Source organism: Neodiprion fabricii, chromosome 2, assembly GCF_021155785.1.
Source record: "Neodiprion fabricii isolate iyNeoFabr1 chromosome 2, iyNeoFabr1.1, whole genome shotgun sequence".
Lineage (NCBI taxonomy): Eukaryota > Metazoa > Arthropoda > Insecta > Hymenoptera > Diprionidae > Neodiprion > Neodiprion fabricii.
Genome location: NC_060240.1, coordinates 12897593 through 12924333, shown reverse-complemented (window position 1 = coordinate 12924333; position 26741 = coordinate 12897593). Strand labels below are relative to the sequence as shown.

Genomic DNA, 26741 nt, shown 5'->3' with positions numbered 1-26741 from the left:
AGGTCTGCTTATTTCCAATTTTTTTACTATTCGCAGCTCTAGCCACATGATTGTTCTCTGAATATTATACGGCTCTCCTGCTGGACAGCATAAAATAAGTCAAAAGCCGGTTACTCACAGGATATCCGGCATATCCCTAAATTTTTCTCAGATCAAACCCTAAAAAATCTTAAAACCAACGTCAACAGGACGATTTGCGAAAACTGACCTGTCGCATGGCCGTCGTCGTTTTGGCCAACACTGATACCACCGAGTGTTGTATTCAGGTCCTCTGAATGCTCCTCAGGTGTCTCTTCGACCAAAGAGCTGTCCATCTTGTCTGTCCTTTTGTAATCCAGGAGGTTACGGTATTCCAAATCTGGAGTCTCATCAACGCTGATTGATTTTATGGATATCGAATCTTCTGATGTTAAATTTGTTGACGAAACTGCTTGGGAACCGTATCCACTGCTGCTCATACTTGGCGTGTTTATCTTTGTTGATTGAAGCTCGACAAGAGAATCCAACGTCCGCGATGTCGTTAATGGCTTAATTGGCTTCGTCGATGGCTAAAAAACAATTAAAGTAATCATTGATTACCACAAAAATGTTAAAGTAGATCTTTTGCATGCGGATAGAATCTTTCGTTCTTTCAACATATTTTTATTTTCGCCAATTTCTAAATTTTTAAAACGATCAAGCATTTTGTAATTGAGAAAAACTCTAGGACTTGATGATTTTAAAAAATTGCGTGGGATAACAGATTCTTCAATACTTCAAGGATTTTATAGATTTCATCAATTTCAATAGATTTTACTCAACTTTGTACAAATAAAAACTTCAAAGGATTTCATTCAACTTCGCCAAATTCTCAGAACTTCAAAAGATTCCGCAAAGTTACGTCAGACTTCATAAAATTTTATAGGACTTCACGGTATTTTACTAACTTAGAAGTGTTACATAGAACTTCAAGGGATACATGAACTTTTATCAGATTTTACACAACTCCATAGGAAAAGATTTTTTAAAATTCCAACGGACTTCACAATATTTCAAAGAATTCAGTAAAACGTCAGGGATTTACGGGATTTCATGAGATTTTACAGAACTTTGTGAGATTTCGAGGCATTCCATAAAATTTTATGTAACTTCAGGAGAGTGAACTAAAAGACTTTACAAAACTCGAAAGATTTGATGAGACTTGAAGGATTCCATAGGACTTTAAACACAACTATTGTAAATGAACCCCTCAAAAAAAACTTAAATTAATTACATTGAAATGTAGACTTGTTTAAAATATGAAAATATTCAACATGGAAATCACGTTGCTAATACCAATGAAATTATGCCGCAAAATAAAAGAGAAACAATTATTTACTAGTATAAAATTTTTTTCTTGACCGACATAATTTCCGATCATTCCTAGAGTACGAACAAACACTTCTCGTAATAGATTTTAAAGTATTTTGGATTTAGATACTTGCTAGGAAACAGTTTATGAACAAACTTCTCACCAATACTTACTTGGTACGCCTCATATTCTGAGTAACCGGTGTCGCTCTTGTCAGCATCGTCTTCTCGCGACGGCGAGTAAATTGGAGTTGGAGTAGCTGGTTGGTTAGCAGCATTTGACGTTTCTTCGTGAAGGGTAGTCATCCTGAGGCCAAGTTTTCCTGCGACGATGTTCGGCGATGCTACAAAAACAGTCTGTATTCTTTTTAGCACCAAAAACATCTCACAATTAAGAAATTTCACACACTTCAGGGCCGATCTGGCCACAGATTTAAAAAGTTCAATCTATAATCTCCATTCCAGAACAAACTTTGTTGTACCAGAATTGGATTAATTGTGTTTTTAGGTTCCGGCTCACTAGCATTTCATTGTATTAAGTACAGTGCCAGGTCGGTTCTGAGAAACGACTACATAAAAATATGCAGGAAACAGAAGTAAAAATATAACGTGATCATGTCCAGAAAATAAAATAATAATAATACGCCATGCTGTAAATTTTAAATATAATTATTCTATGATATTCCAAATTCAAATCGAAATATTTTTTCGCAGAATTTATATTACTGATATACATTTGGAAATATGAAACGGAAGATAATCAAGTTATAAAAAATAACTTTTGACAAAAGTTTAAGGTCAAATTGTAACTAACGTTCCTGAAACCCATTAAGATTCAATCTTCATTTGAAAGTGTGGATCTTTGTAAAATCACAAATGATATTAAAACCACTTATTTGAAATTGGAATACATTAGGCTGTGAAAATAAACAAAGTAGAATAAAGTTAAATATGATAACTACGAGGTGTAGAAACATTAAACTTGAACTACCCAGATAACTAAGTGTGACAATGTAAAAAGGCTATGGTACCCCACCCGCTGTAATTTTCTTGCCATGTAACCGAATAGTTTCTAAGAATAATTTTCGTACAGTAAATATACTGAACTACCTGTTGGATTATTTCCTAGTTATAGCGAGGCCTGCTTGCGTTAGGCGGATGTTTTATTGACAAATTTTGGTCAGAATAATTTATTCTAATTGCGATTAGCAATTGAGAACACACCTTGTTCTAATATTGCAAGCAATATTTTGCAAGCATTAATGTCATTTTGCTATAAAATTTAAATACACGTTGTTATCTGGGTAAAGTTTATAAACCAAGGCTGGAACAAAAAATATAAAAAGGAAAAACAAACTCTAACGAGAAAAAAACTACAACAGCAACCAACGCAGCCCTCTCAAACTGATTGCTTATCAAATGCGAAGGCAAAACTTCTAATCATCTGCTAGCAAAAAATGAATTTCAAGAAGGGTTCAAAAGAGCTGCGAATGGCGATTGTCACCTACACTTGGCAGAGGTGGACTGTTGCAGACGTGTCAGTGAGTTGAGATTCAGGTTCAAATTCAGGAATGTTGGTCTCGCTGAAACGAGACAGACCGATTTATTACGAGAATTCTCACTATCAAGCTACGGGCTAATTGTATTTTACATATTTACTTTAATAACAGTTTGCTAATAGAAATGGAAACAAAATGGAACAGAATTAAACTAATGGCGTGTAACTCTTCTTCTTAGGGAAAAAATATTATCTCATTCAAAGACTCTAGATTTTGCCGTTAAGTAGATTTAAACGTAATAAACTTTCATTTCGGAATACCTATCTTGTCTAAGGACTCGCAATTATGTACATATTGAAGGAATACCATTATAATCTCCTTGATTAAATGTACTAACTTTATAACATACATGCAGTGCAGAAATGCTAGATATTTTATCCACGGGCTTTACGTCGCGTTCCATTTAGTGTTCAACATTATTTTCTAGAATTCACATAAGTACTATCCTGAGAGAGTTAAAATTCGATATTTTCTGTCTATCTACTGTTTTTGGTAGTAACTTGGATACATTGGCATTAGTTGATAGTATATCCATAAATCTGAAGTACTGTATTATTAACAAAGCAAGAGTGTAACCGTTTACGATTAATTCGTTACTTTGCCTGACGTACAAGTGAATTTCACAAGCTAAATTTTCAACTTCTATGACATTAGTAATTGTGAAGTGATATTCAAATTACTTCTGCCATCATACTGTTTGTGATGAATTGTTGATAGATAACTATTGAAGCACAAAAACGATCATGGAGTCAAAATGAAATTTGAAGTGGCTCAAAAGCGGCCATGTTGATTTTTCGCCACCTTGAGCAATTCACCTGAAGCCAAATGTCTTCAAAACACTGCTTGTCTCAAGTTTCACACAAAGTTTTGTATCTCGTAAGGAATGATTATTGTACAACAAGGATTGAGAAAACAACCTTATATTGTTTGCGAGAATATAGAAGGCGAAATTCACATGTACGCGAGCATACAACATGATATATACATATATATTCAGTTCTCTTGCATATTATTCCATTATGTCGAGCATCCAACACGCGCACACACACATATACATTAAACATCAGTTATTGTCCAATAATAATTAATATACCTAATACAGCTGGTTCAATGGAAATCATTTCGTAAATGTGAGTTGAATATTGAGTAAAATTTTCTCGCTACATCCATCCAGTGTGGGCATCGAAATTGTAAAAAAAGTTTAAAATAGGAGCAAGATGATTTCCAGTGTGACTAGACAGCTGATGTGTATAAACAGCGGGCAATCATTCTTGATGTTTTGTGTTAAACAATTTCGTGGTAATTATTATACATATACTTGTATATTATACATATATATACAGTGGTGAACATGTCGTTGTATTACGATATTACGATACCGAGCAACAAACTAGATCAATTAATGAACAACTCAATGTGAGCCAAACTCGCTAATCGATTAAAATAAGGGCTTGCCAACTAGTGAAACATACATTGACGTGCAACTAGGTAATCAGCAATGATTAGAAACGATTTCAAATCAAACCAATAGAGTACAATTATTATTATTTTTTTTTTTTACAATGTTCAAAATGTGTGTGACAATGTTTTACACAATTTTGTGAGATATAAAACATAAAGTAATCAATTACTAACGCATGCTGTTTAATATAATTAGTTTTTTTCCGTTTTTGTTTCGTTTACAACCCCGAACATTGTTATAACAAATGTACAAAGCATACTTTACTTTTAGATGCAGGCGGCAAAATTGAATAAACAACAGACAGACTCAACCACTCACGAAACAGAGTTACTAATCATCATCATCATCATCACCATCATCATCATCGCCCGTAATCGTACGGCATCAATTAAATATCAAATCAAGACTCCATTTTACCTGAGTTCAGAATGGAGCCTTGGATGGGCCGAAATAGTGGTAGAAGTAGTAGTCGTAGTGTTAAACAGAGGAACAGACAAGTTGCATAAATTGATTAGTTTCTTATTAACGACAAGATTAGTATTTTTTTTTTATATAGAATTTATAAGACTTAAATTTAAAACTTGTTCACGCTCGTCAAGTGCCGAATGTAAAATTTATATCTTTCTTTTCCTTTTTTTTATCTTTTGTGTGATTGATAAGTGGTCAAGCTTTAGTGTCAATCACTAAAACACTAGGCAGACTTGTGAAAATGGCATTGCGATGCTCAACTTTAAACTCCAAATCAATGGCAACAAAGTTCTCAAAGTATTCAAAGCAAATAATGCAACTTGATTGATGCATAATTTTAATTCACAAATATATCAAGATTAAAATCCCTTGGATCGAAGATGAGCAAAGCGATGGTTACGTAGGTAACAACGTGACAAAAGCTGTAAGGTGAAAAAAAAAAATGAAAAACTTTAATGTAACCAGAATTATTTAGACAAGTTAATTGGCAATGTTGCTCATCGAAGTAATCAACTATCGACTATAATTAATAGAAGTGGCAATTCTTTATTAACGGTGTTCATAATAGCAAATCACTAAAAAAAAATTGAGTACACTACACTTCACGAATTCGGGAGTTTCATGAGATTCATTGTTAGATTTCATAAGATTTCAACTGATTTCACGAACTTTAAAATATTTGATAAGACTTCAAAGATTTTAAATCTCTTAATATGGGAGTTCATGAAACTTATTTAGACCTCACAAGACTTTGAGGATTTCAGGACAATTGACAAGGCTTTATAGACTTCAATAAATTTCATACGATTTCGTAGGACATCAAGGATTTTGTAAGGCTTGAAACACCAGTATACATTGGAGTCCAAGAGTGATTGATACCTTGAGATCAGCGTTCATTGCATTTTCATAGTAACAATAATAACAGTATTGATTATTTATCTTATCTTGAATCAAAATTACAACTTGAATTGCAAATCACAACAGAGATTGTGATGCCTAATATCACAGCTGAGGAATGAAAATGTGGACGATGATTGTAAACACAAAATATACCATGTAAGAGGGTTTTCTCACAAATAATAATCAAGTATCCCGTATCGATGCCTCTTTGAAAAATTATTTTGCGAGCTCGAAATATGAAAGGCAAGTGCTGATATAGAATTAAGGCGGATTTCATTATACCATAAAAATGAAATATAAATAAAGCATGGGTATAAATATCGTGTGGGTACAGGTAAAATGTAAGCAACATTAGTAAAAGAAATGATGAGAATAGTAATACTATTATCATTAAAGCACGAATGTAATCGCAAATAGGGAAAAAAAGTTGACTGGGAACGTTGGTGAATTGCAAAAAATTTTTGTGAAAGAGTGAAATGTCAAAATATTGAGAAACACCACACAAGCCACATCTCAGAAGAAAACGGATATGATTAAATGTAACTAACACAGCTGAATCGTACTTAATGATAATAACAGTAATAATAGTAATAATAATGATGGTAACTTTAAGAAGACTTACAATTAAGCAGAAATGAGGAATGCAATTAAATATCAAATTAAGTATTGAAAAAAAATATAATTCCATTGTTAGTAGTTAAGAATCTGGAAAACCTGACGAACTGTAGTGCTTGGGTTTTGGTTTTTCAAGGCATAACGAACATTTGGAATTACAAGTGATAAATAATTATGAAAAGTGGAATTAATCATGATTAAAATTCTCTAGCCAGGAAATAACCGCAAGCTCTATGAGCTCTTAAAGACACGAAAAGCTCAGACAAATTCAAAGTGAAAAAAAAATCATGGTCAAAAACGATGGTGACAACATATTTTTTCTTTATAAAGTCCGAAATTCTCAACAAATCGTATCTTTAAGAAAGCATAGAATATATAGCAACAATCGTAACACGATTTAAATAATTTGTTGATTTAATTATATTACGCTTATCATAATGTCATATTCCTTAGGTGTAATTATTTTTTGTTTCGCAATTAAAAAATTTATTTGATCAATTTTCTTACCGATTCCATACGGCTTCGGCGGTGTAGGTAAAAAATTACTGTCGTCATTTCTGATGTGACCCGTTGACGGCCTCCGTGGATAAGGCAGCCCGTTTAGTTCGGAATTGAGGTCTGTTACACTCTCCGAACGAGTAACGTTCACCAGTGAATCCATCGACGTATCAAATCTCATGATCTGTGATAATTGAAAGGACAATGTGGTTTAGCAATCAGAAGACACTACATATTACGTACAGGTAAAAAGGGGGTTGGTAAAATTTATATTAAACAAATGAGTAGCTATGTGAACAATTTGAAAAAAAAAAATATAGTAGATTGTGTGTCAAGGTGGCCAAGCAAGTTTTTTTTTTACTGAACATAAGTACGCCATATGAATCATAGACATAGACTCGTACTTGAACTGAAGATAAATATTGGAAACTTACAAGTTCTTTTTTTTTTTATTCTAGAGTAAAAGAAAGTGCGCTTTTACTACCGAGTACTAAGAAACGCTCTTTTTTGTACTGTCGCAGAAACGATTGATCTACGTCCAAAGCACACGCATAAAGGACACGTAAACAATACTTGAGTTACATAAACAAATTTTCATGAAAGCTATTGTCTCGTTAATGTAATATACCTATTTTTTTGACTCAATTTTTAGCAGGAATTTACTTACGCTATTCTGAAATATAATTGATTATAATTTATAATATTTGCGATTTTGTTTATTTTAGTAAAAATATTTGACGCATGGGACAAATCATAAATTTGATGTAAATGTAATTGCCCGCATGCTAATAATATTTACCAATTATATAAATTCTGAATATCTGTTCTCATTTTTGCGTTTGGAAATATAAAAATCTGATCATATTTAGCAATGTTATCAGCTTGTGCCTAGTGTTACAAATTTCGTCTATGAAATGTGCGTAATTTTCACTAAAAGAATTTAAGTCTATGGAATGTCAGGGTATTGCAAAAAAAAAAGTGGAACGTAAGCAGAATACTAAAATTTCAACATTGACAATAACTTAGAATTTCAATGACATTAGGATTAGGAACCAAGCACTGCTGAAAATTAAAGGAAAAGCATACGGTGAGTCTGAGACGTCGAAGGGGCTGTAGTACCTGGGAGAAGTTTGGTACGCTTGCTGTTTTACGCATCAAAGGCTGTCCCTGTGCCTGAAGGAGTTCCTTGACCGCGACGCTCTGCCTCAAGCGATCCAAGGTCAATATGCTCTCGACAGCAGAAACACCTCGCGTATATTTCTCTGGAATTAGGAAAATACAGTGAAAGATGAGCTGTCTGATGAATTGAAACTGAAAAATGAGGTGTACATGTTAGAATAGTAGGTATTTTTGAGATTCAAGCTGTCTGAATTATTCGACTTACCGATGTAAGTTTCACCATCAGACAAATTGCTGTCCTCGCCACTTGCTGCGATTTGAGCAAGGCTTTCACGATCCTCAAGTTCTTCACTAGCCTTTGGTATGTTTGATACGACTTCATAAGTCACGCCGCTTTGCGATAACCCATCTGTTCGAACTATCCGTTTAAAAAATCTGTCTGTAATACTTTGCCGTTTGTAGATATTTAGTGCTAGTCGCTTTCGTAGCACCAAATCCATCGGCGCTGGGTGTGACAGACGAACAGTCGTCTTCAAGATCAAGTAAACTCTTTCGTTTGCTAAAATTTCAAATGTTAAACTGTTTTAAAACCTTAACATGCTTCGTTTGTAGCATTGAGTATCAGTACCTGAGGTTGTAATGCAAATTCCTCTAGAGTCGAAAATTTAGAATTTTGGATGATTCTAAAATGCCAATGTTGAACGACTTAGCCTAAAACAAAGTTGAGCTTGATACAAATTTTTAGAACATACCTTCAGTGACTCGATTCAAGTTGACACTATCGTGTATACTAGAGTCCCAGGCGGCTATAGCACACACATCTTTTTCCAGATGTCGTATAATCGGCAGATTATAAAACTTGTTCCCATGCTCTTTTGGCAGTATAGAGTTCAATCCGGTAACGGAGACTTCTTCTCCTGACTGATGCGTTGAGAGATCATCGGCTATGAAGCGATAAAACTTTAATTATTAGCTCTTAGTTTTATGGACGATACACAAGTGTCTTTTTGTAATCCATCAAGTTTGTACAATCAGTGAGTAAATTTATCTTAACCAGTATTCATTTGATCTCCCAGTAAATTCTCTACTCAATGTGTTATAACTCACCATTTAGATCGAGGAAGAGTACAGGAATGTGTGGCTCCATGCCTGGTGGAGGGATCCAGTCGGCCGGGGCACCAGGAATTCCTGATCCAGGAGTTGGGACGAGGACCGCATTCCGTTCTTCTGTGAGGCTGACCCACTGATCGAGAAGACTCTGTTCTCTCTCAACGTCCTGTTCTGTCTTATCTGCACGAAAAATCGCCGTATGGAAAGATAATTGGATGAACACTTGAATCGAGTGATAACAGCGAAATCAGTTTGAACAGGATGAATTAATTGACCAAGCAACAGAGGCTTACCTTGCTTGTCAATGAGCTTCGTGATGTGCTGATCCAAATACTGCCTCCTTCGCATCAAAGCTTCGCTCCACTTTTCCCGGAGAACGCTGAGATCTTCCTCTTGGTAGCTGTCCAAAGGTTTTTGAAGACGGTTTCTGACCGAAACGGAGCCGACAGCGACGTTCAAAATCGATTGACAAATAATCGGCAGTGTGCCGGAGTTCTGAACCGGTTTTACGCGGACTTGAATTCGCCGCTGCTGTCCTTGCCGGAGTTGGTAAACACCGCCTGAACAGGTTTGCAAGGTCAGAGAGGCAGTTCGGAAATTAGATAATTGCTTTTCTTTTGTTTAAAAACAAAAAACCATATTGTTTCCGGTTACTTCACCTGTCAGCATGTCAGGCTTGCTGACGACTTCGATTGGCGTGTATTCTCCCTGCTCATTCAGCTCCTGTATCTCGACCCAGAGCTCGATCTTCCTAGTCAATTCCGCCCACCGATCGGCTAGCGATCTTGCCTTAGCCAACTGTTGCTGCTCCACTTCCCAGCCTGGCTTACTTCGCGAGAACCCGGTGCTTCTGTGACCCCATACTTCTATGCTCAAAGCTCCTTCTGCAAAGGTGAATCAATCGTGAGTCATTATGAAAATCTGTTTCAAGGTTCATAAGTTATCACCGAAGTCAATGTGCCCTGATCCATAGAAATTGGTCCAACTATATGACTTTGTGACCGTTCTGAAATTAATAACAACTAAATGTTCCATATTTGAAATTATGGTTGCCATTTTTGAAGTACTATTCATTTTATAAATTCAACTGGATTAACTTGTGTTCGACTTTTGGAATCTTGATTTTGCAATGGCAGGCTTCACAGTGCTCAAATCAGGTAATTTTTGGGGAAATAGCGAAAAGTTTTGTGAAAACAGGGAGGGAGGAGGGTTAATTAGGGTTCAATTTTTTTCTCACAGTACTGACTAAATAAAGCAAAATTAGATACACACTAGGATGTCCGTTATTTTGATCGTTTTGCAATTTTTTCGATTGCACCCCAAAAATATATTCATATCATAGAAAATATCTCCTGTACATATAAAAATTGACGGATAATATTAAGACGTGTTGGGGGGAGGGGGATTTAAATTTTGAATGTAAAATACATTGTAATTTTCAAAGTTCTATAATTATTTTTTTTCGTCAACTAAAATGGACTGAAAAAATCAATTTAATGTTTGACAAAAATGTTTATATTTCCAACTAAATGTAGGAACAAAATGAATGCACGTATTCCGTAGATAACGAAACTCAAATTAAAGCATAAAAATTATGGTTTCATGACATACAAGAGAGTTTTGAAATTCAATGCATTGTTCTATTTTTTTGTTTCTATGTTAAGTTGCAAGTATAAACATTGATCTCAAGCATCATCTTGATTTTTTCAGTCCCTTTTGGTTTATGAAGAAAAAGTAACCAACTGACAAAAATAGGAGGGTTTAGGGGGAAATTGACTGCTTTAAGGTAAATTTATGGGAAACCTTCAGTTTTAGAGTTCTTATAGGGGAAGAAAATAAAATAGGGTACTTTTAGGAAAATAGGGGGACCCACTATGTAGCCTGCAATGGTAATGTTCCGGAATTTCAAAACAGTCGAATAACGGTTGAGAAATTCAAAAAAACCGTTACCCGAACAGTGTTCCAGAAACTCGTCAGTGATGGGAATTGTGAAGTCTTTGGTGTGTTCAAATTTGAAGGCGAGGGAGTCTCTCTGCCCGGGAACTAAATGAGTAGCCGGTAATTCGGGGTTGACGACGGGCGGGACGACGATGGGCTCAGGATGTCCCCAAAAAATGTACTGACAGAATACAAAATGGCTGAGGGAGAGCGGCAGGCCACTAGCTTGTTTGATAGTTATTCTGCACGTAATGTGACTCGACTCTGAATAGTCCTCCTGCTCGGAAGACGCTGAGTCACCAGACGAAGCGTCCGAAGCTGCCTCGCAGATTCGATCTTGAGGAAATTGTCCGGACGTTCGACTGATCTCGACCTGAAGTCGACCAGCGACTTCGCCCTGCTGGCTGATGATTGGTGTGTGATAATCGAGTCTCACGTCGTGAAAGAGAACCTCCAGGAATATATTTGCTACTCCTATGAGGTTGTGATTCTCCTGGGACTCGTAAAACGGGTCCTGAGTTTTACCCGGCAGTTCATCCTGCGTGGAGAAGGTTGTTACTTTTCTGAATCTCGCACGTTTTCGAATTTTCAAATTACGGCTGGGTTCAGGCTCTTACCTTGATGATCGGCAGTCGCTGATTATTATATGAGTCTTTTCTATCTTCGTACATGTCACGCATATCCACAAGCTTGTTCTCCAACTTCTCCATAGACCAAACTTGACTCCCCATATTCATTCGCTTCACCAGTATCGCCGGCTCGCTGACGAACGCCCCCCGCTGAAAGAACACACTCTACATGGTGGTAAGAGTGTTGAAAATCAAAATATAACCAATTAATAGAACTCAAGGAACTGAGGCAAATCTAGCGCAATGTGCATTTAATAAAATTAAGGATGCATCTGGTGTACAGTTCTTCAGGTGCGTCAGAACGAAGAAATTGACAAACAAAGGCAACTGGGCCTCAAGTTTTGATAAGCTTTATCAGAAAATAATTCTGTTGGTAGTGGAAAAAAAGTTAAATACCTTGTCCTGTCATCAACATAGCTCAGAAATTGATAATCTGAGGCGGATTACATCTCAAACACATTTTCTTATTGCCGAATTTGTATGCTTTGACCAATTTCATTGAATAATAGCTTGACGTTATTTTTTATTGGACTGTAACCCTAATGCATCCTTAAATAAACCAAATTATATTCAAAGGGTCTGAAAAATCACTGAAACAGTGAAAATAACCAATCCTACAACCAAAATTAAAACCTCATACCCTTCTGTTGGGGCTCAAATTGTTCGGGGGTATCTGCAAGGTGACGCTGAACTTTGTTTGTTTATCCATTTCTTCAGCCAAGAAGTTCGCCTCTTGTACCAACGAGTTTGCTCTCAGGATGTCAGCTTTCAACTGGCCAAGACTGCGCTTGAACATTTCATCACGTTCCTGAGCCCACTTTTCGACCCGCATCTGCGTAGTTGGAGTGCAAGCTGGCAACTTGCCGCCTTGACTCCCACGTAGCGGATCATAGGGAACATAAGGCGAATATGGTGTTGATGGTGACAGAATGTTACGAAGCTGTTGGAATTGCCGCTCGTATTCTTGCCGCTGCTTCTCCAGAGCGACCTGTGCAAGCCGAAAGTAAAAAATTGAATCAACAGAGAATCAACAGAAGATTGCACTCCTCCAACATTTTATCTAAATCTAGTCCATATTTTATTATAAAACGGCGAATTTTTTTTCCACCTTCTTTTTATAAGCTGAATGGGAATTTTGATGACAATAAATCACAGAATTTACAGGTGAGATTAATCTGAAATAATTCATGGATTAAACAATTTTTCCATAGTTCCAATAACACATGATTAATTTTCTGTTTCACGATAAATTATTTACCTGCTTATCTTCTTCGTGCTGTTTTTCAAGTCTGGCAATCGCAGTTTGGATTGGATCATTAGACAATTCGTTCAGCATAAGTTCTTCTCTAGCAAAATTATAGTCTATGGTCTGCGCTGGTGTTTGAGGCTCACTGCTAACAGCTGAAAAAAACAGTTGCAATTTATGATTTTACAAAATTATAGCAGTTCTTGGATATTTATATTCAAAAAATAAAAATTCAATGAAAATTATCAGCGCTATGGAAATAACTATGCACAGTGTAATAGTAATACACGGTAGCAATAACAACAGCAACAATGTGACAGTAAATAAAAAAATAACAACAATGAGAATAATAATTTAGAAACCTGTAGCGCTTCTGGGACAGTTTACTCTGAAGAAATGATGATTTCCCCAGACGATTCTATCGCCATGATGCAACGGAGTTCTATCGGTAACCTGACTGCCATTTATGAAACATCTAGCCCCGGTCAACGGGGTCATGTAAAGGCCTGATTCTTCGATAGTTATGACACAGTGTTCAGGCTGAATTCCCAATCCGTGAAGTTGAATGTCTTGAGGTATTGCTGCTGATCTACCGCCGACTAATGTTCGTTCCTAGACACAATAAAGTGAAATATTTTGATTAGTCAGTTTCCTTAACACCGGTATTCTAAAGTACATGATTGATCGGAATATGAGACTTGTAAGACTTTATGAAATTTTTTGTGAGCATTCCAGAATTACGTAATTTTAGTGAAAATGAATGTTGTTTCAACTAGTGAAATTGTATGATTATGTTGGTTTTTTTCTAGGTTTGCCATGATTTTCAAGATGATTGTGAGCAACGTAAAATACGGATAATAATCAGAAATTTTGTTCATTTGCTCGGAAGTTACACTATTATAGAAAATTCATGCCAAATTTGAAGAAGTTCTAAAAAGGGCTATGACTCGAGACAAACACTTTTACTTATTGTAGCTCTGCATAATGAAAACGAAATAGCACAGATTCCAAATTTTATTCAACTATACTCTGGAATACGAGTAATTTGATGAAAATCTGCAGGCTTTTTTTAAAAAAGATTCAAATTTTAATGTGTGAAATTGACGCACCTTGAGGTAGTATACCAGCAACTCGTTCAAGCTGGGATCGGCGTTGAGGTTTACTAAGTAATATTTGCTCTTTTCAACTTGAATCCCTGATGCCTGTACGCTGATTCCCATTTTTTCGAGAGCCTGCTGCCTTTCATGCTGTAGTTTCTCAGTCTTAACCAACTTCTCTTCCCACGTCTGGGACATCGCCTTCATCAGACGCTCAGACTCGGACAATTTTTCAGTTATATCGGTACGCTGCTGACCGACGACGGATCCGTGACCCTGAGTAAAAATTTTCTTCCATTTTTTACCCTTCTTTTTTTTTCATCTATCATAATTAATCTTAAAAAATCGAGTTAAAGAAAAGAGGAAATCGACTTGAAATGAATAAAATTCACACCGTAGCGTGCAGCAGCATTTCCTTCAGTGCTTCAACCTCCTGTCTAAGTTCCCTGATTATTCTGGCATTTGGATCCTCATTAACAACAGCATGGTTCACTATTTTCTTAGCCCTATCCGCGTATCTCAGCGTTGACAATGTCTCCTCGTAGTTGTCAGCTGCAGGTGAGATCGTTGCAACCATCACAGTCTTACTATTTCCTCCGAGATTGTCCTGCTCATAGTTTTTTCGTTATTCAAGTTATTCAATCAAACATATAAGTATGTATGTACGTGTTTTTTTGCAAATTTTTGTTTTGAGCGATATTGCAGATAAGTCGAAAAGAATATTTCACAGTTATTGAGATAAAAATTTGATGCAAATTCAAAGAGAATATAAATAATCATGTTCTACGAATTATTTCAAATGAATGAAGCAATCGATTTGTTGAAAATATTGACAGTTTCCACATTGATATAACAAACGTCATTAACTGAGCGGAAAAATCAAATAAACGAAAAGTGGGTAATTCAATATTAAATTCAAATAAAGAACGTTTAGATATCGGTAACTTCAAGATAGTTACTAAATTTCATTTGGTGTCCACTCTCGATGGATCAGAGCTCATTTTGTTCGTCAATTGATCATCTACAGATTACGTGTAATGAATTTTAAATAACTATAATATGTATTTTAATAAGGGATAAATTTGTGAATTATAATCGATAACAATTTCATATACGTTTTTGCAAGAAAATAAGGAGCGATAAAAAAATTTATCTTAAATGGTTTTCAGAATATGTATTGACTAACAAAATCATCTTTAATTCATTAAATTAAGATGAACGGAGCATTTTTGGTGGAAAAAAAATTATATAATAATGTCATCCTTCTAAAACAATTGACAATACATGTCTATTTTAGTCAACCTTAATGAGTTCCAAAATTGTTTCTCATTAAAAGGTCGTCTTGAATAAATTCGAATTGACTGACTATAGTCACACCTTCTGAACTTACGATTTGCCTTTTTAAATGCAATTCCGAAATTTAAGTAAAATTGCTGATCCTTCAACTTACCTTAAGTAACCATGTAAGTACCGAGTCTCTGTAAGGTACAAACTTGTCCTTATTCTTGCTGCTTGAGCTCTGATCAGCTAGTTTTGATATTACTAGGCCTAGTGTGGTTAGTGACCTGGAACGGATTTGAAAATTGTATTATTTGACGAATGTGTTATTTTGCTGCAGCAGTGATAACTTCAGGATACCAACTTGTTAATATTGCTTCCTTCCTTAAGCCTATCGCCTACGGCACCAGTTTTGACGGCTCTTTCACTGCCCGCCAGATCTACGAGCGACATGCGAGAAACTTTTTCCCCACTTACTCCGCTCTTGTTGTCGGTCAGAGTCTGGGTTAGTATTACAGAGAACACTGCGTGCGAGCGAGAACTTTCGGAATTCATATTCGTCGCTGCTACTGTTCGAGATTTATTTCCTTCCGCCATTAGATTGTCTATGTCCTGAAATCACAAATCAAACACAATTTAGTGAATAATGGAAAAGTTAGTTGAAAGTTCGAATGTTGTATCCGACTTTGGAAAGGATGGTGGACAAGTCAATTCAAATTTCAAATATCGTATTCCATTGTTTCAGAAATAACAAGCCAAATAAATTTTCGAATATAAAATTAGATTATTTCGGGAATAACGGACAGGTGAATTTAAATTTCGAATATTGTATTCGATAGTTTGCGAAATAACACACAAGTCATTACAAATTTGAGAAATCTGAGGTCTGTTTGATGAATTTAACTTAATGAAGGGCAATTACTTCAATATTTTTTACTAAGAATATAAATTTTGTCACAATGATAAATTTGTAACTTTGTAAATAAAAAAATGTGAAACCTGAAAGGCTGTAACGGCAAGTTGACTCAGCCCGTCGACGTACGGTCCTAAAACGTTGTGTTCTCTGACTTTGAGCGACTGTTTATTTTGTTTGGGGTCCAACAAGTCGTGCACTTTTTCGTTGTATATTTCCATGTAAGAAACTTCAACTTTGTAACTCAGTTCGGAACTTTGCTGTTTCGCAATCATGTCGAAAAGATTGTCGCACAGCCTGGGAATAATACCCTTGTTGTCCCCGCTACCCATCATTGTGTAAGATTTCCCTGAACCTGTAGAAAAAAGTTGAAATTGATTCTCAACAGTGTTTTAATACATAAAAGTAGAACGTACAAATCATACTGTATTATTTTCCGCAAAAACAATTAACAAATGAATTATATCGATCATATTCTCAAGTTACCAGTTTGTCCATATGCAAAAATGCACGCGTTGTAGCCCTGAAACGCGTTGTCAAGGATGTCCCGACCCAACGCATTAAAAACGACTTCTTGACTAGCAAAAAGATCAGAGCCTGGTTCCAGCGAGAAGAAACAGTGATCAAAAGCAAAAGTTTTCGGTTTGTTCCTGAAAAAAGGCATGAATGAAGAAAAAAGTCCGTCAATATAATATTATTTACAGCATATAATTTTCGTATGACCGAATTACGGAATCGAAATTTTCGAATTCCTTCGACAAACTAATTAAGTGATAGTTCAATCCATTTTTAATGAGCTCACAATGGATTTCAATTTTGAGTTTTGAACACATTTGAATTTTAAATAATTACCGACCCTCTACTATCGTAAACGTTCATAAAAATCGTTGAGCAATCTCGAGTGAACTACCTCAAGCTTTGAATATTAAATTACATAAGGTAAACTTATTATTGCTAGTAATTCGCAGCGCAGCAGGAAGGAGCGAATGAGTCTCGACGAAACGACTTGAACCTTAACTGTATGATGAAATTCCTCGAGAGGCAAAGAGAGTAAATTTTGGGCAAACCCTCCAATTCTCCCCTCTTGTGCCCAGACACAACGCCGCCAAAACGTTGCTCTAGTTTCTAATTAAGGATCAACCCTTGGTGAAACGGCACCTGCAGCCTTAGCCGCCATTGCTGAGAACGATCGTCCGCCTGATTCAACTAAATCAGGCCTAAAATGTTTGTTCCCTTCGGATTAAGGCGCTTTCAATGAATAAATTGACGGAAATCGTTATATCAACCCGGGTATGAGGCTCTGAAAAATGTCGACACTAAATTCTTCGTTATAAACATAAAAATTCATTAAACTAATTTATTAAACGACTCGCTCGAGCCGTTGTTCCGGAATTAATGATTGTTTTGCAATTTAAACAGTCACCATATTCTAAACGGAAGTAGAAGGCAAATATTGTTACAAGTGATGGAACAAAATCTTTAAAGCTACGCACGTTGATGCACTCGAAGTGTAAGAAGCTGATGGGATATTTATAGAAAGATAAATTTTACTGCAGCAGGCCTACCCCCCTAGATTAGAGAGTACATAACGATTAGGGAGTATAAAGATAAAGCATTACTAATTATACTGTGTACCGTATTTAAAGCGAATAAAAGAGAGCCTCACTATGTCTAAATATTACACAAACAGCAATACACGAGGAAGGGGTGAAACGTGGATAATGAATCGTGGGTCAGAATTACGGGGTGAAAGGAGGCAACGTTTTCGGGTGAACAAGTGGCGGCCTTGGCCCACAAAGTAGCATTTATTGGTAGGAGCTTAACTCGAGTCAGCAGGGTTAAAGAAAACAAACCCTAACCGCGGCGTTACGCAATCCGACGTGAGGGCGTTGAAGAACTTTATTATATACTTCCTTTCAGAAGGGAAATTTTTTTTTTTTAAGAAATAACTCAACGACCAACCGTTAAAAAAATACACAACATACCTATTTATCACATCAGCAAAGCAAAATTTATTGCTGATTAAATTTAAATGTCAGAGACGTTTTGAACTACTCCTTTTTCCCGCCATTCTCGTTACGTCACTGTTCAGCATGTAACCTGACCTCACCTTGCGCCAATATTTTACGAGGCTGAAATGAGTAACGTTATCCTTAGACAACATTGGGGAAAATCACTATTTTCTTGATTTAACAAGGATTTTGAAGGAACTAAGATTTCGAAATACGAGTGTGTTTTGTTTTACATATTACGGTTTACTGAACTTCAGACAATGCCAAAATAGCGAAATAACGGTTTTTCCTCAGCGTGAATCGTTACGATAACGTTACTAACTTCAATATGATAGTATTCTACCCTACAAAACCACAATTTTGCCATCAATATCACGATGGAATATTGAATAATGCGTTTCAGCTCTTGTTATTTTATATGCACATTCAATCATTTTTATTCATAAGTCAAACACGTACAAACTTTGTCGCGTGATCTACGTCGACTCCAATAAATATATTCCAAAACAAAATCACAAAAATAACTACACTATCATTATCGTATTTACAGGAATTTGAACGATAAGATAATACAATATTCGCAAACGTTTCGAATGCAATGAACGCTGCCGCAAATTGTGCGAGGTAAAATTTTTCGGTAAAGGAATGTACATATATCATATAATGTATATGTATGTATGTATGTAGGTGGGTAAAACGTGCAGAACACAATTTGTATGTATGAAGTATAATACACTTAATCCACGTCGTTGAAAATATTATATCATGATTCGTATGCGTGTATATCCGCATGATTACATTATACTTGCGAAAGAAAAGGTAAGACCACGAAAGCGTGCAAAGTGCTGCGCGGCAGTTTGAACGGAAAAAAGGCTCCACGTAATATTACCCCCAAGAATTTGTATAGTAAAAAAAAAATTCAGGCCTCAGCAGAAAAGTCAAAAAAAACTTCAACTTTACCCTACGGACCTGGTGGTCCCTCGTGTATTTTATTACGGTCTCATGCAAGAGGCAAATATTGGAGCGATATAATCATACGTCACGTGTGGTTTGTCTCTAAAGATGTTGTATTACATTTCATTTTCATTATTACCTTTGTTATTTTTGATATTATAATTATTATCTCTAACAGTCGTTGCGATGGGGAAGGGAATGGGCAAACAGAAAGGGACTAAAAGTGAAAAGAGTGCAAGAGAAAATGTCGCGTGCTATCCAGCACGAATTCGTGATTAAATGGACTTTGCGTTTGTATCCGATACACGGTGTATCATACCTTATATACCTCAAAATCCCTGAAAGGTTTCGGAGGTCATGCGAATTATTATACCTGACGACTTTTCTATAATTTGTACTTTACATGTATACCAGTATACACTAGGGGTGTTCGATATTTCGGTATTTAGAAAATTTTAGAATAATGTCTATGAACAATATAACACCGAAATGTCGACAACGTTCATATTCCTGATCATAATATTAATGCAGCTTTGCTCACGTGAAATTGCTTGATAGGATGAAGCCAAGATATTTGATCAGCAGTGACATGTCTTGATATTTCGATGACCATTGGATATCAGAAATTCATTTTATTCCGGTAATCTAGATTTTTTTGTGGTTGAAACTACGGTTTATACCGAAATGAAAACAGTATTTCGGTTTTTACAGAAACAACTGTATTTTAATATACCGAATGTACAGATTAACAAGCGGCTTTAGGCTGGCCATGAGCCAGCCCTCGAACTTTCCGTTCTCATACTGCAGGTTTCAAGAGCACACAAAAAATAATGATAATATCCAATTGAAACTACGAACTATAAATTCGGATTTGTAATCAACGATTGAAAAGCCCTCAAGTATCACATTACATGAAAATATGACGATTTTTTATTTTGCAGTACTATAATGAATCCGCCATTACTAATTTTTGAAGTCTGACCTCGGATTCGTTATCGGTGACCCAAACAATCTCCGACTACTAATTTCTACGAAAATCGGAATATGTTTAGATTATTTTTCCATCATATTGGATTCGCCATTTTGGATTTCGCAAATCTGACCTCAGATTCGTGATCAATCACCCAACAAACCTTCGAGTATCAATTTTCATAAAAGTCCAAATGTTTTTAGTTTTTTTCAGCATATCATGAATACGCCAAATTTAAATTTTGCAAATTTGACTCTAGATCCGTGATCAGCGACACAAACAACCTAACGCTACCAATTTTCCTTCAAATCCATTCATCCGTTTTCAAGATATCATTTTTATTTCATTCTTTCGAATTCTGTTACATAAATAATTCAAAAAATACGGAACTAATTTAAGCCAAATGTAATCAGATCTAAGTTTGGAAAAGTCACTTTTATTGAGATCAAAATCATTGAAATCCGGTATCTCGTTCTCGCGATATCGCCGAAAAAAAAACTGATCACACAAACACACGCGCGCTCGCGCGCGTCTATCCGAAAATGTTCGGAGGTGATTCTCTAGATCGCTAAATGTCGAGATCTAGTGAAAACTTGACTTTTCTTTTTCGGGATGATTACAATAACTTCCTTTTTACTTTGAAAACAGGGAAACGGTAAGATAAAAAATTCTTTCTGGAAACCAGCAGCAAATTTTCGATACCGAACAGCCCTATATATTTAAATGTATTCAGTAGCTTATTGGATTCTGACAATCCTATAAGCTGAAATTCCAGACAACGTAGAATACAAAAAAAAAAAGCATATAAAGATAAAAATTTCATTTTCATAGAAAAAAGAAACCGTAATAAATATATATGAAGATTCTACAGGTGCGTTAAAGTCACCTAATAATAATAATAACAATACTAAATTACGTAATAATAATAATAGTAGCAGATTTATGGCATTTAAATGGCGAATATAATGGAATTTGAGATCGCGTTATATGCAGAAAAAAGTATAATAAATTGCATGGTAAGACAGAGAGTCAGCTCAAGGCAAATAGAAGAAAGAAAAGAAGTGAAAAAAATTGCTACTATAGTTGAACTCTCGCGCGGTGCATGATGACTCACAAAGAGTTAGTTCATACATCGAGCTCGCTGCTGAAATGCTGTGAGACTTGTTTGTTTGCTTGTTCGTTGTTCACTGAGTGTCGAAAATTATGTGGATCGACGAGAGAAACTAAGAAACGATGTATGTAAGCAAACTGATGAAGACGAGTTAAGGCTTCTTAAAAATTGGAATTTCTAAAAATAGACCAATAACAGAATGATTTGAAATCATTTGTAGAAAGAAGAAAGGGTGAGTTTTCTGGAGAAAAAAAAGGAATGCGATAGTTATTTTTAAACGAGATAATAGTCGACCCGCCTATAAACCCAAACCACGGAACAAATGGCTGAATTTCAGATTGTGCGATTTTTAGTTTCGCAACTGTTGTTGGTTTGTGCCGATTTTACATCAGAACAAGAACAATTTGGTGCCAAATAACTTGCGGCTATAAAATATTCATGCCACAACCCTTACAATTAGAAAAAATCATGTTTCATATATACATAAGTATAGTGGGCAAATCTGCAACAGATCCGGTGGTCGACGGACCTGATCGTAATTCAAGATTCCAGCCTTACCGACACCGTTATAGTGAGATCATCGATCGTATAGATCGAGTCGGTCATTACGTTGCAATTACTAGGATAGCGGAAAAAACTCTGTAAGTACACAGTGACAAATGACGATCAATCAATCAATCAATTCAGCATTCGTGGTTCCGATCAAACGTATTATATGTTTTTATATAACGCATAAATGAATTGCAGGTACACATGTCGATTCGCTGATGATGTACAATACGCGATTCGGGTGGCTATATTGAATTTGAACTACGCGACCACCTGATCGCTACCTTCGTGATCTGTGATCGAGGTCGGAGTGTAAGTTCGTTCGGCGGCCATTGTGCAAACGGCGAGGCTTAACCCTCCGCGTCATTCGTGACGTAACGGATCGATATTCTACTACACCGAGAATTCTAGCTTCTCGAAGGCTGTTCTTACACATATAGGTGTCCATTATATACTGACATATTATTTCCCATTATTAAGTACCTGATTTATTTCACCTACAACAAACAGTGTTCTCATAACATCAAATATTCAAATTCCGTCGTTCGAAACTACCTTCAAGTTGCTGATATTCTCAGAGGTTTGCATTTGAATTTTTCAACGCTCACCTGTGAAGACAACCTCACACTGATGATTTTACTTAATATGTCAAGTCGATGACGTGTGACACGAAATGCCCGCACAACATAGAGGCATGACTCACCGGTCGATTTTGTCCTGCAGTGAAGTTGGATGTTGGAGGATCGTCTGGTCCTTCGTCATCTCGACGACGCACTGAGTTCCCAGTTCGATTTCTGTGTGAAAATTATAGAAACAAAATCAATCATTTAATATTGTTGCATGGACGATTATATACGAACAGTCATTCGTAACCAATTAAATTTTAACAAGTAGTCAAAATACAGAATTCAACAAACTTCGCTTCGCCACGTCATTTTGCATCATGCATAATTATAAGTTCGATGACTATTCCTTACAACTTCAAATTCGAACATGTGAAAATATATTTGTTTTTTTTTTGTCCAGAAAAGTACACAACACAAAACGATTGTTAATGCCTGGTATGGAAATATTTTGTTACGTTATTGTTATTAGTATTGTTGTTGCTGTCTGACGCAAGTCGGTTTCTCCCTCCTTTTATAGTAACTAGGGGTATAATATACTTCAGTACATATATACGAGTAGATACGAGCTTCACACTTTCTTTCACACGCTGAGCGTACCTCCAAGCAAGCATGAGATCACCCGGAATAAGAAAAATGTATCAGATGCTCACAATAATACCAGTATCAAAGTTATAAGATAATCGTTCGCGGGTTACACGGATACATCGTCACTAGCAATTTTTCCATAATACAAGGAAATACAGTTCATACATTAGGTAAACGAAACTGGTTTCAAATTAGGAAAAGGACTTTTTTTAAAACAGAATAAGTAAACCTCTTTTGAACAACTTAACTATACTCGTTGACTGCACTCAATATTCACTATGCTAAAATTATAATAAACTAATATAAAAAATAATGATTAGTTCAGTCAGCAAGTCAGATATTATGTATCCTATACCTTCAAAGTATAAATGATTCGATGTATGATATATTAATCGCATTTACCGTATCAGAGCAAGACGAAACAATTTCTTGAACATTAACATTTAACTTTCTACGTGTGAGGGAAAATGAATGGAAACAAAAAAAATATGCATAAATACCAATCGTGACTCATATTGTTCTTTTATTGATCCAACTATAATAAACATAATTCAAACTAACAAAACGTATCGATTTAGTGCAGCATTTTCACGACGTCCCAACAAGAACACAATAGAAAGGCATATACCTACGTATTCATTGACTGAACTCTACTCATCGTTAAAAGGATGCAACAGCATAGTTCTACATTTACCGACCGAGTCATGTCATTCTCACTTTCCGCTAATTGTAAATTTAAGAGATATAAGTAGGTGCTGACTAATCGAAATTGGTTTGAATTTTGATAAAAATTGATTCCGTATTTTTTGTCCAATGATTCTAACAAATTTTCGTTTCATTCAAATGCCAAATGATTGAGTCACCTAATTAGTTATCGTCTTCGCTGCTTTATCGCATTTCGTTAATTCGGCAAATTTTTTTGCTTCGTTCAACAATTTGCCCCATGGATATTGATTGTAAAGTTCGAATCTTACAGACGCTGAGACTGAATTCTCGTTTCAATGTTATGCTTTTGATAATTGAGATCGATAAGCGTTTTATGGAAATCCAAGATTTGTCATCACTGCGCTGCAGAGTGAGGATAATGCACGTGAACTAACCGACTAATGGATTCTGATCGAATGATTCAGTTGTCTCGTTTTATTCACTTATCAATGGACTCAAGCCCGAGATCACGATAGCAAAACGTATCGGTATTTCCGATGTTATTTCGAGTTCGAAAAAACATGCGATATTGTATAATAACGTGAAACTAGTACATTCAGAGAAAAATTTATATTCCGTTTCACGACTGACAAGAATATATATACTGCGAAAGCTTGAATCATGATAGAAAGTTCTTGCACCAGGCATTCTTAAAATGTTTATACAAGTAAATCCCGTTACGGATTTGACGGGACTACTTTTGGGCCAATAGGCTGTGTTGATTTTTACCAGGACCCACGCACGTATTCCGTAAATCAACCGCCGTGATGATAAAGAACCTTATTTCGGTGCAAAGCCTGCGCTTCAGGTCTTATATCAAAATAACCTTTATCTATCGTTGGTAATATTATCAGTCACTGAACAACTACTTCAGGTTCTCAAAGTCATGAATGATCAAGGAAATAAACGCCAAAATTATAGTTGTAATTTCTCAGATACCAGGTGCTGCCCAAGATAACAAAATATCACTCGATAAAACTGAAGATTATGTAGTCGATTATGTGATCTAATTTTCACGAATTTGACAAAAACCAACGTCAAATTTGGTCAATTAAGAAAATTTTTATTGTGACTCTGTATACAATCTGATTAAAAAGAATCGATTTTCTGCCCACCTTTTTTGAATTCTTAAACTGAGAAGATCAACCATTTTTCCCTTGCATATAAATTCAGACTGTATACTATAACTGTAATAAAAAGTAATCTTGCTGCACTTGAATCTGACGTTATCTGTTTTGAAACACCTTGTGATATATACAAATCGCGTTGCAGGGTCAGAGTACAGAGCTTATATACTGTGTTGTTACGTAGATATGTGGGTATCCGTGTGTGTGTGTATGTATATATGGGGATACAAAAGCGGCTAAAGAGGCAGGGCAGGTAGTTTCGATTCATCAGGTTAGCGCAATTTATTTATTTTTACGTAAACAGTTTACCGCGCCGACATTGAATCACTCATTGTAAAGGCTGGAACAACGTGTCGTCGGTTGCTTGGTCGGTGGCCTTCGGAAGGCAGGTGAAGTGATAATCAGATGTCGCGGTGTACTTATTATACACCATCTATGCCGGACGGACGAGCCGCGGGGCCTCAGACAGTCCGCGAATCGTTAAATTCGCATTTTTGACTATTTCATATTTATTTTACACGCTGACAAGGAGTGTATAATGCTCTCGATAAAGCCTCTAGATGATTGATTCTGCTGAAACTTCTAGGGTCATTTCCTTGGTCTAAAATACGAAGCCTGTGATTTGAACTTTCGTCTAATAGGCCCTTCTTCACTTTAGTCACAATCGATTATATCAGCAATTTACTTGTTATGTGTTGTTGCCTTAAATATTAATATTCATTGCGCTTCCATGAACCTTCAAAGCGATAGTATTCCACCACAAATCACGTGCGAACTAATATATTATGTCAGAGTCGTAGTGAAGTAACTGTGAATTTTTGACAACCTGATCCAAATTTTAAAAGAAGATTAGTACATCTTTTAGGCCAGAAAAACACCCTTAGAAGTTTGAGCAGAATCCATGATCTGGAGGTGTGATACTCTTCTCGTAAATTAAAGTTTGTGACATTAACCAAACGAAACACAACCGAAATTAGAATATTTAACAACATTAAGATTAGTTTGTAAGAGTTAAGGAATTGAAAACGATTCATTTCGGTTTATTTAGAACCAAATTTATGGTTTACCGAACATAACTGAGAACTGCGATTTTCAATTATTTTCGCTTATTTGTTCACGTTGCACATGGCTCCGTTGTGCCGAACTCTTTCTATCATAAATTCGAATTGAAATGCTCGCAGACGTCTATTCTAAAGGCGGTTTTTTATCATTATTTTTGTAGTATGACCGTTGTCATTGTGCTCGAGGGCTGGAAGAGCACTCTGAAGTTGTCCGGACTGTTGAAACATTTCGAACTGTTCAAAACACGAATCATTTCGCTATTGTTTCGAGCAGTCCGTTCGGCATGAACCAGACAAATCGACTGGAATTGCCTACTGCCGAGAGCTATGTTCGTTGAAGATTACCAAAAAAAAGGACAAAGCCAGGCGGGTGACAGCAAGTAGGCCTGACGTCCGGAGACTCATGGATGAATATAATAACTCATCGAAACGTTACGACTCGATATCGCGTGCGTAAAAAATACGCTTTCAACCAGCCCCACGCGTCAGATCGGTGTTTTTTCTCTTCTGCCTGAAGTACAGCGGCCGATATAAAGATACAGGGGAAAGCGGTAGCGATTAGTGAATGTGGTTGTGGCTGTTTGCAGTTATTTGTAATCACAAGTGAACGAAGTTCGAAGCGCCGATGTAGATAATGTTAGGTTCAAGTTGTGTGTGCGCAAAATAAATATTGTAGGTTGAAATTACGAGGCCTGGATTTCTCGCTCCACACGACAGATCGAACGGAAATGTTCAGTTCAGAACTCAACTAGGCTATGTGGAAAACAATAATTGTCAATCTCCTGGCGATGCCAGTTTCGTCGGTTTAGGATGCGAAATCAATGATATACTTCTCGGAAAGTATCTACGGCGCTGGCGGAGAACCGTCGCCGCCGCCGCC

The 26741-nt window shown here is 36.2% G+C and overlaps 1 protein-coding gene across 10 annotated transcripts in view; it reads right to left on the bottom strand.

Annotated features, from left to right (window-relative positions):
- The window catches only part of LOC124175691 (kinesin-like protein KIF13A), a 32659-nt gene that overhangs the window by 5465 nt on the left and 453 nt on the right, over nucleotides 1-26741 (bottom strand). For 2 of the 10 annotated variants that reach the window (XM_046556093.1, XM_046556094.1), the window contains exons 2-24: nucleotides 22461-22551; nucleotides 16648-16811; nucleotides 16248-16516; nucleotides 15613-15860; nucleotides 15421-15535; nucleotides 14365-14577; nucleotides 13983-14246; nucleotides 13236-13485; nucleotides 12886-13028; nucleotides 12268-12615; nucleotides 11616-11792; nucleotides 11011-11536; nucleotides 9720-9944; nucleotides 9354-9620; nucleotides 9058-9240; nucleotides 8703-8894; nucleotides 8216-8509; nucleotides 7918-8093; nucleotides 6841-7015; nucleotides 4768-4785; nucleotides 2838-2912; nucleotides 1504-1673; nucleotides 209-548 (exon numbers count right to left, since the gene is read on the bottom strand). In XM_046556093.1, coding sequence (XP_046412049.1) covers nucleotides 209-548; nucleotides 1504-1673; nucleotides 2838-2912; nucleotides 4768-4785; nucleotides 6841-7015; nucleotides 7918-8093; nucleotides 8216-8509; nucleotides 8703-8894; nucleotides 9058-9240; nucleotides 9354-9620; nucleotides 9720-9944; nucleotides 11011-11536; nucleotides 11616-11792; nucleotides 12268-12615; nucleotides 12886-13028; nucleotides 13236-13485; nucleotides 13983-14246; nucleotides 14365-14577; nucleotides 15421-15535; nucleotides 15613-15860; nucleotides 16248-16516; nucleotides 16648-16811; nucleotides 22461-22551 — 4923 coding nt within the window. Of the gene's footprint in view, nucleotides 1-208; nucleotides 549-1503; nucleotides 1674-2837; nucleotides 2913-4767; nucleotides 4786-6840; nucleotides 7016-7917; nucleotides 8094-8215; nucleotides 8510-8702; nucleotides 8895-9057; nucleotides 9241-9353; nucleotides 9621-9719; nucleotides 9945-11010; nucleotides 11537-11615; nucleotides 11793-12267; nucleotides 12616-12885; nucleotides 13029-13235; nucleotides 13486-13982; nucleotides 14247-14364; nucleotides 14578-15420; nucleotides 15536-15612; nucleotides 15861-16247; nucleotides 16517-16647; nucleotides 16812-22460; nucleotides 22552-26741 lie in introns of those variants that run through there. The other 8 variants (XM_046556095.1, XM_046556100.1, XM_046556097.1 and 5 more) reach the window with 7 other exon arrangements.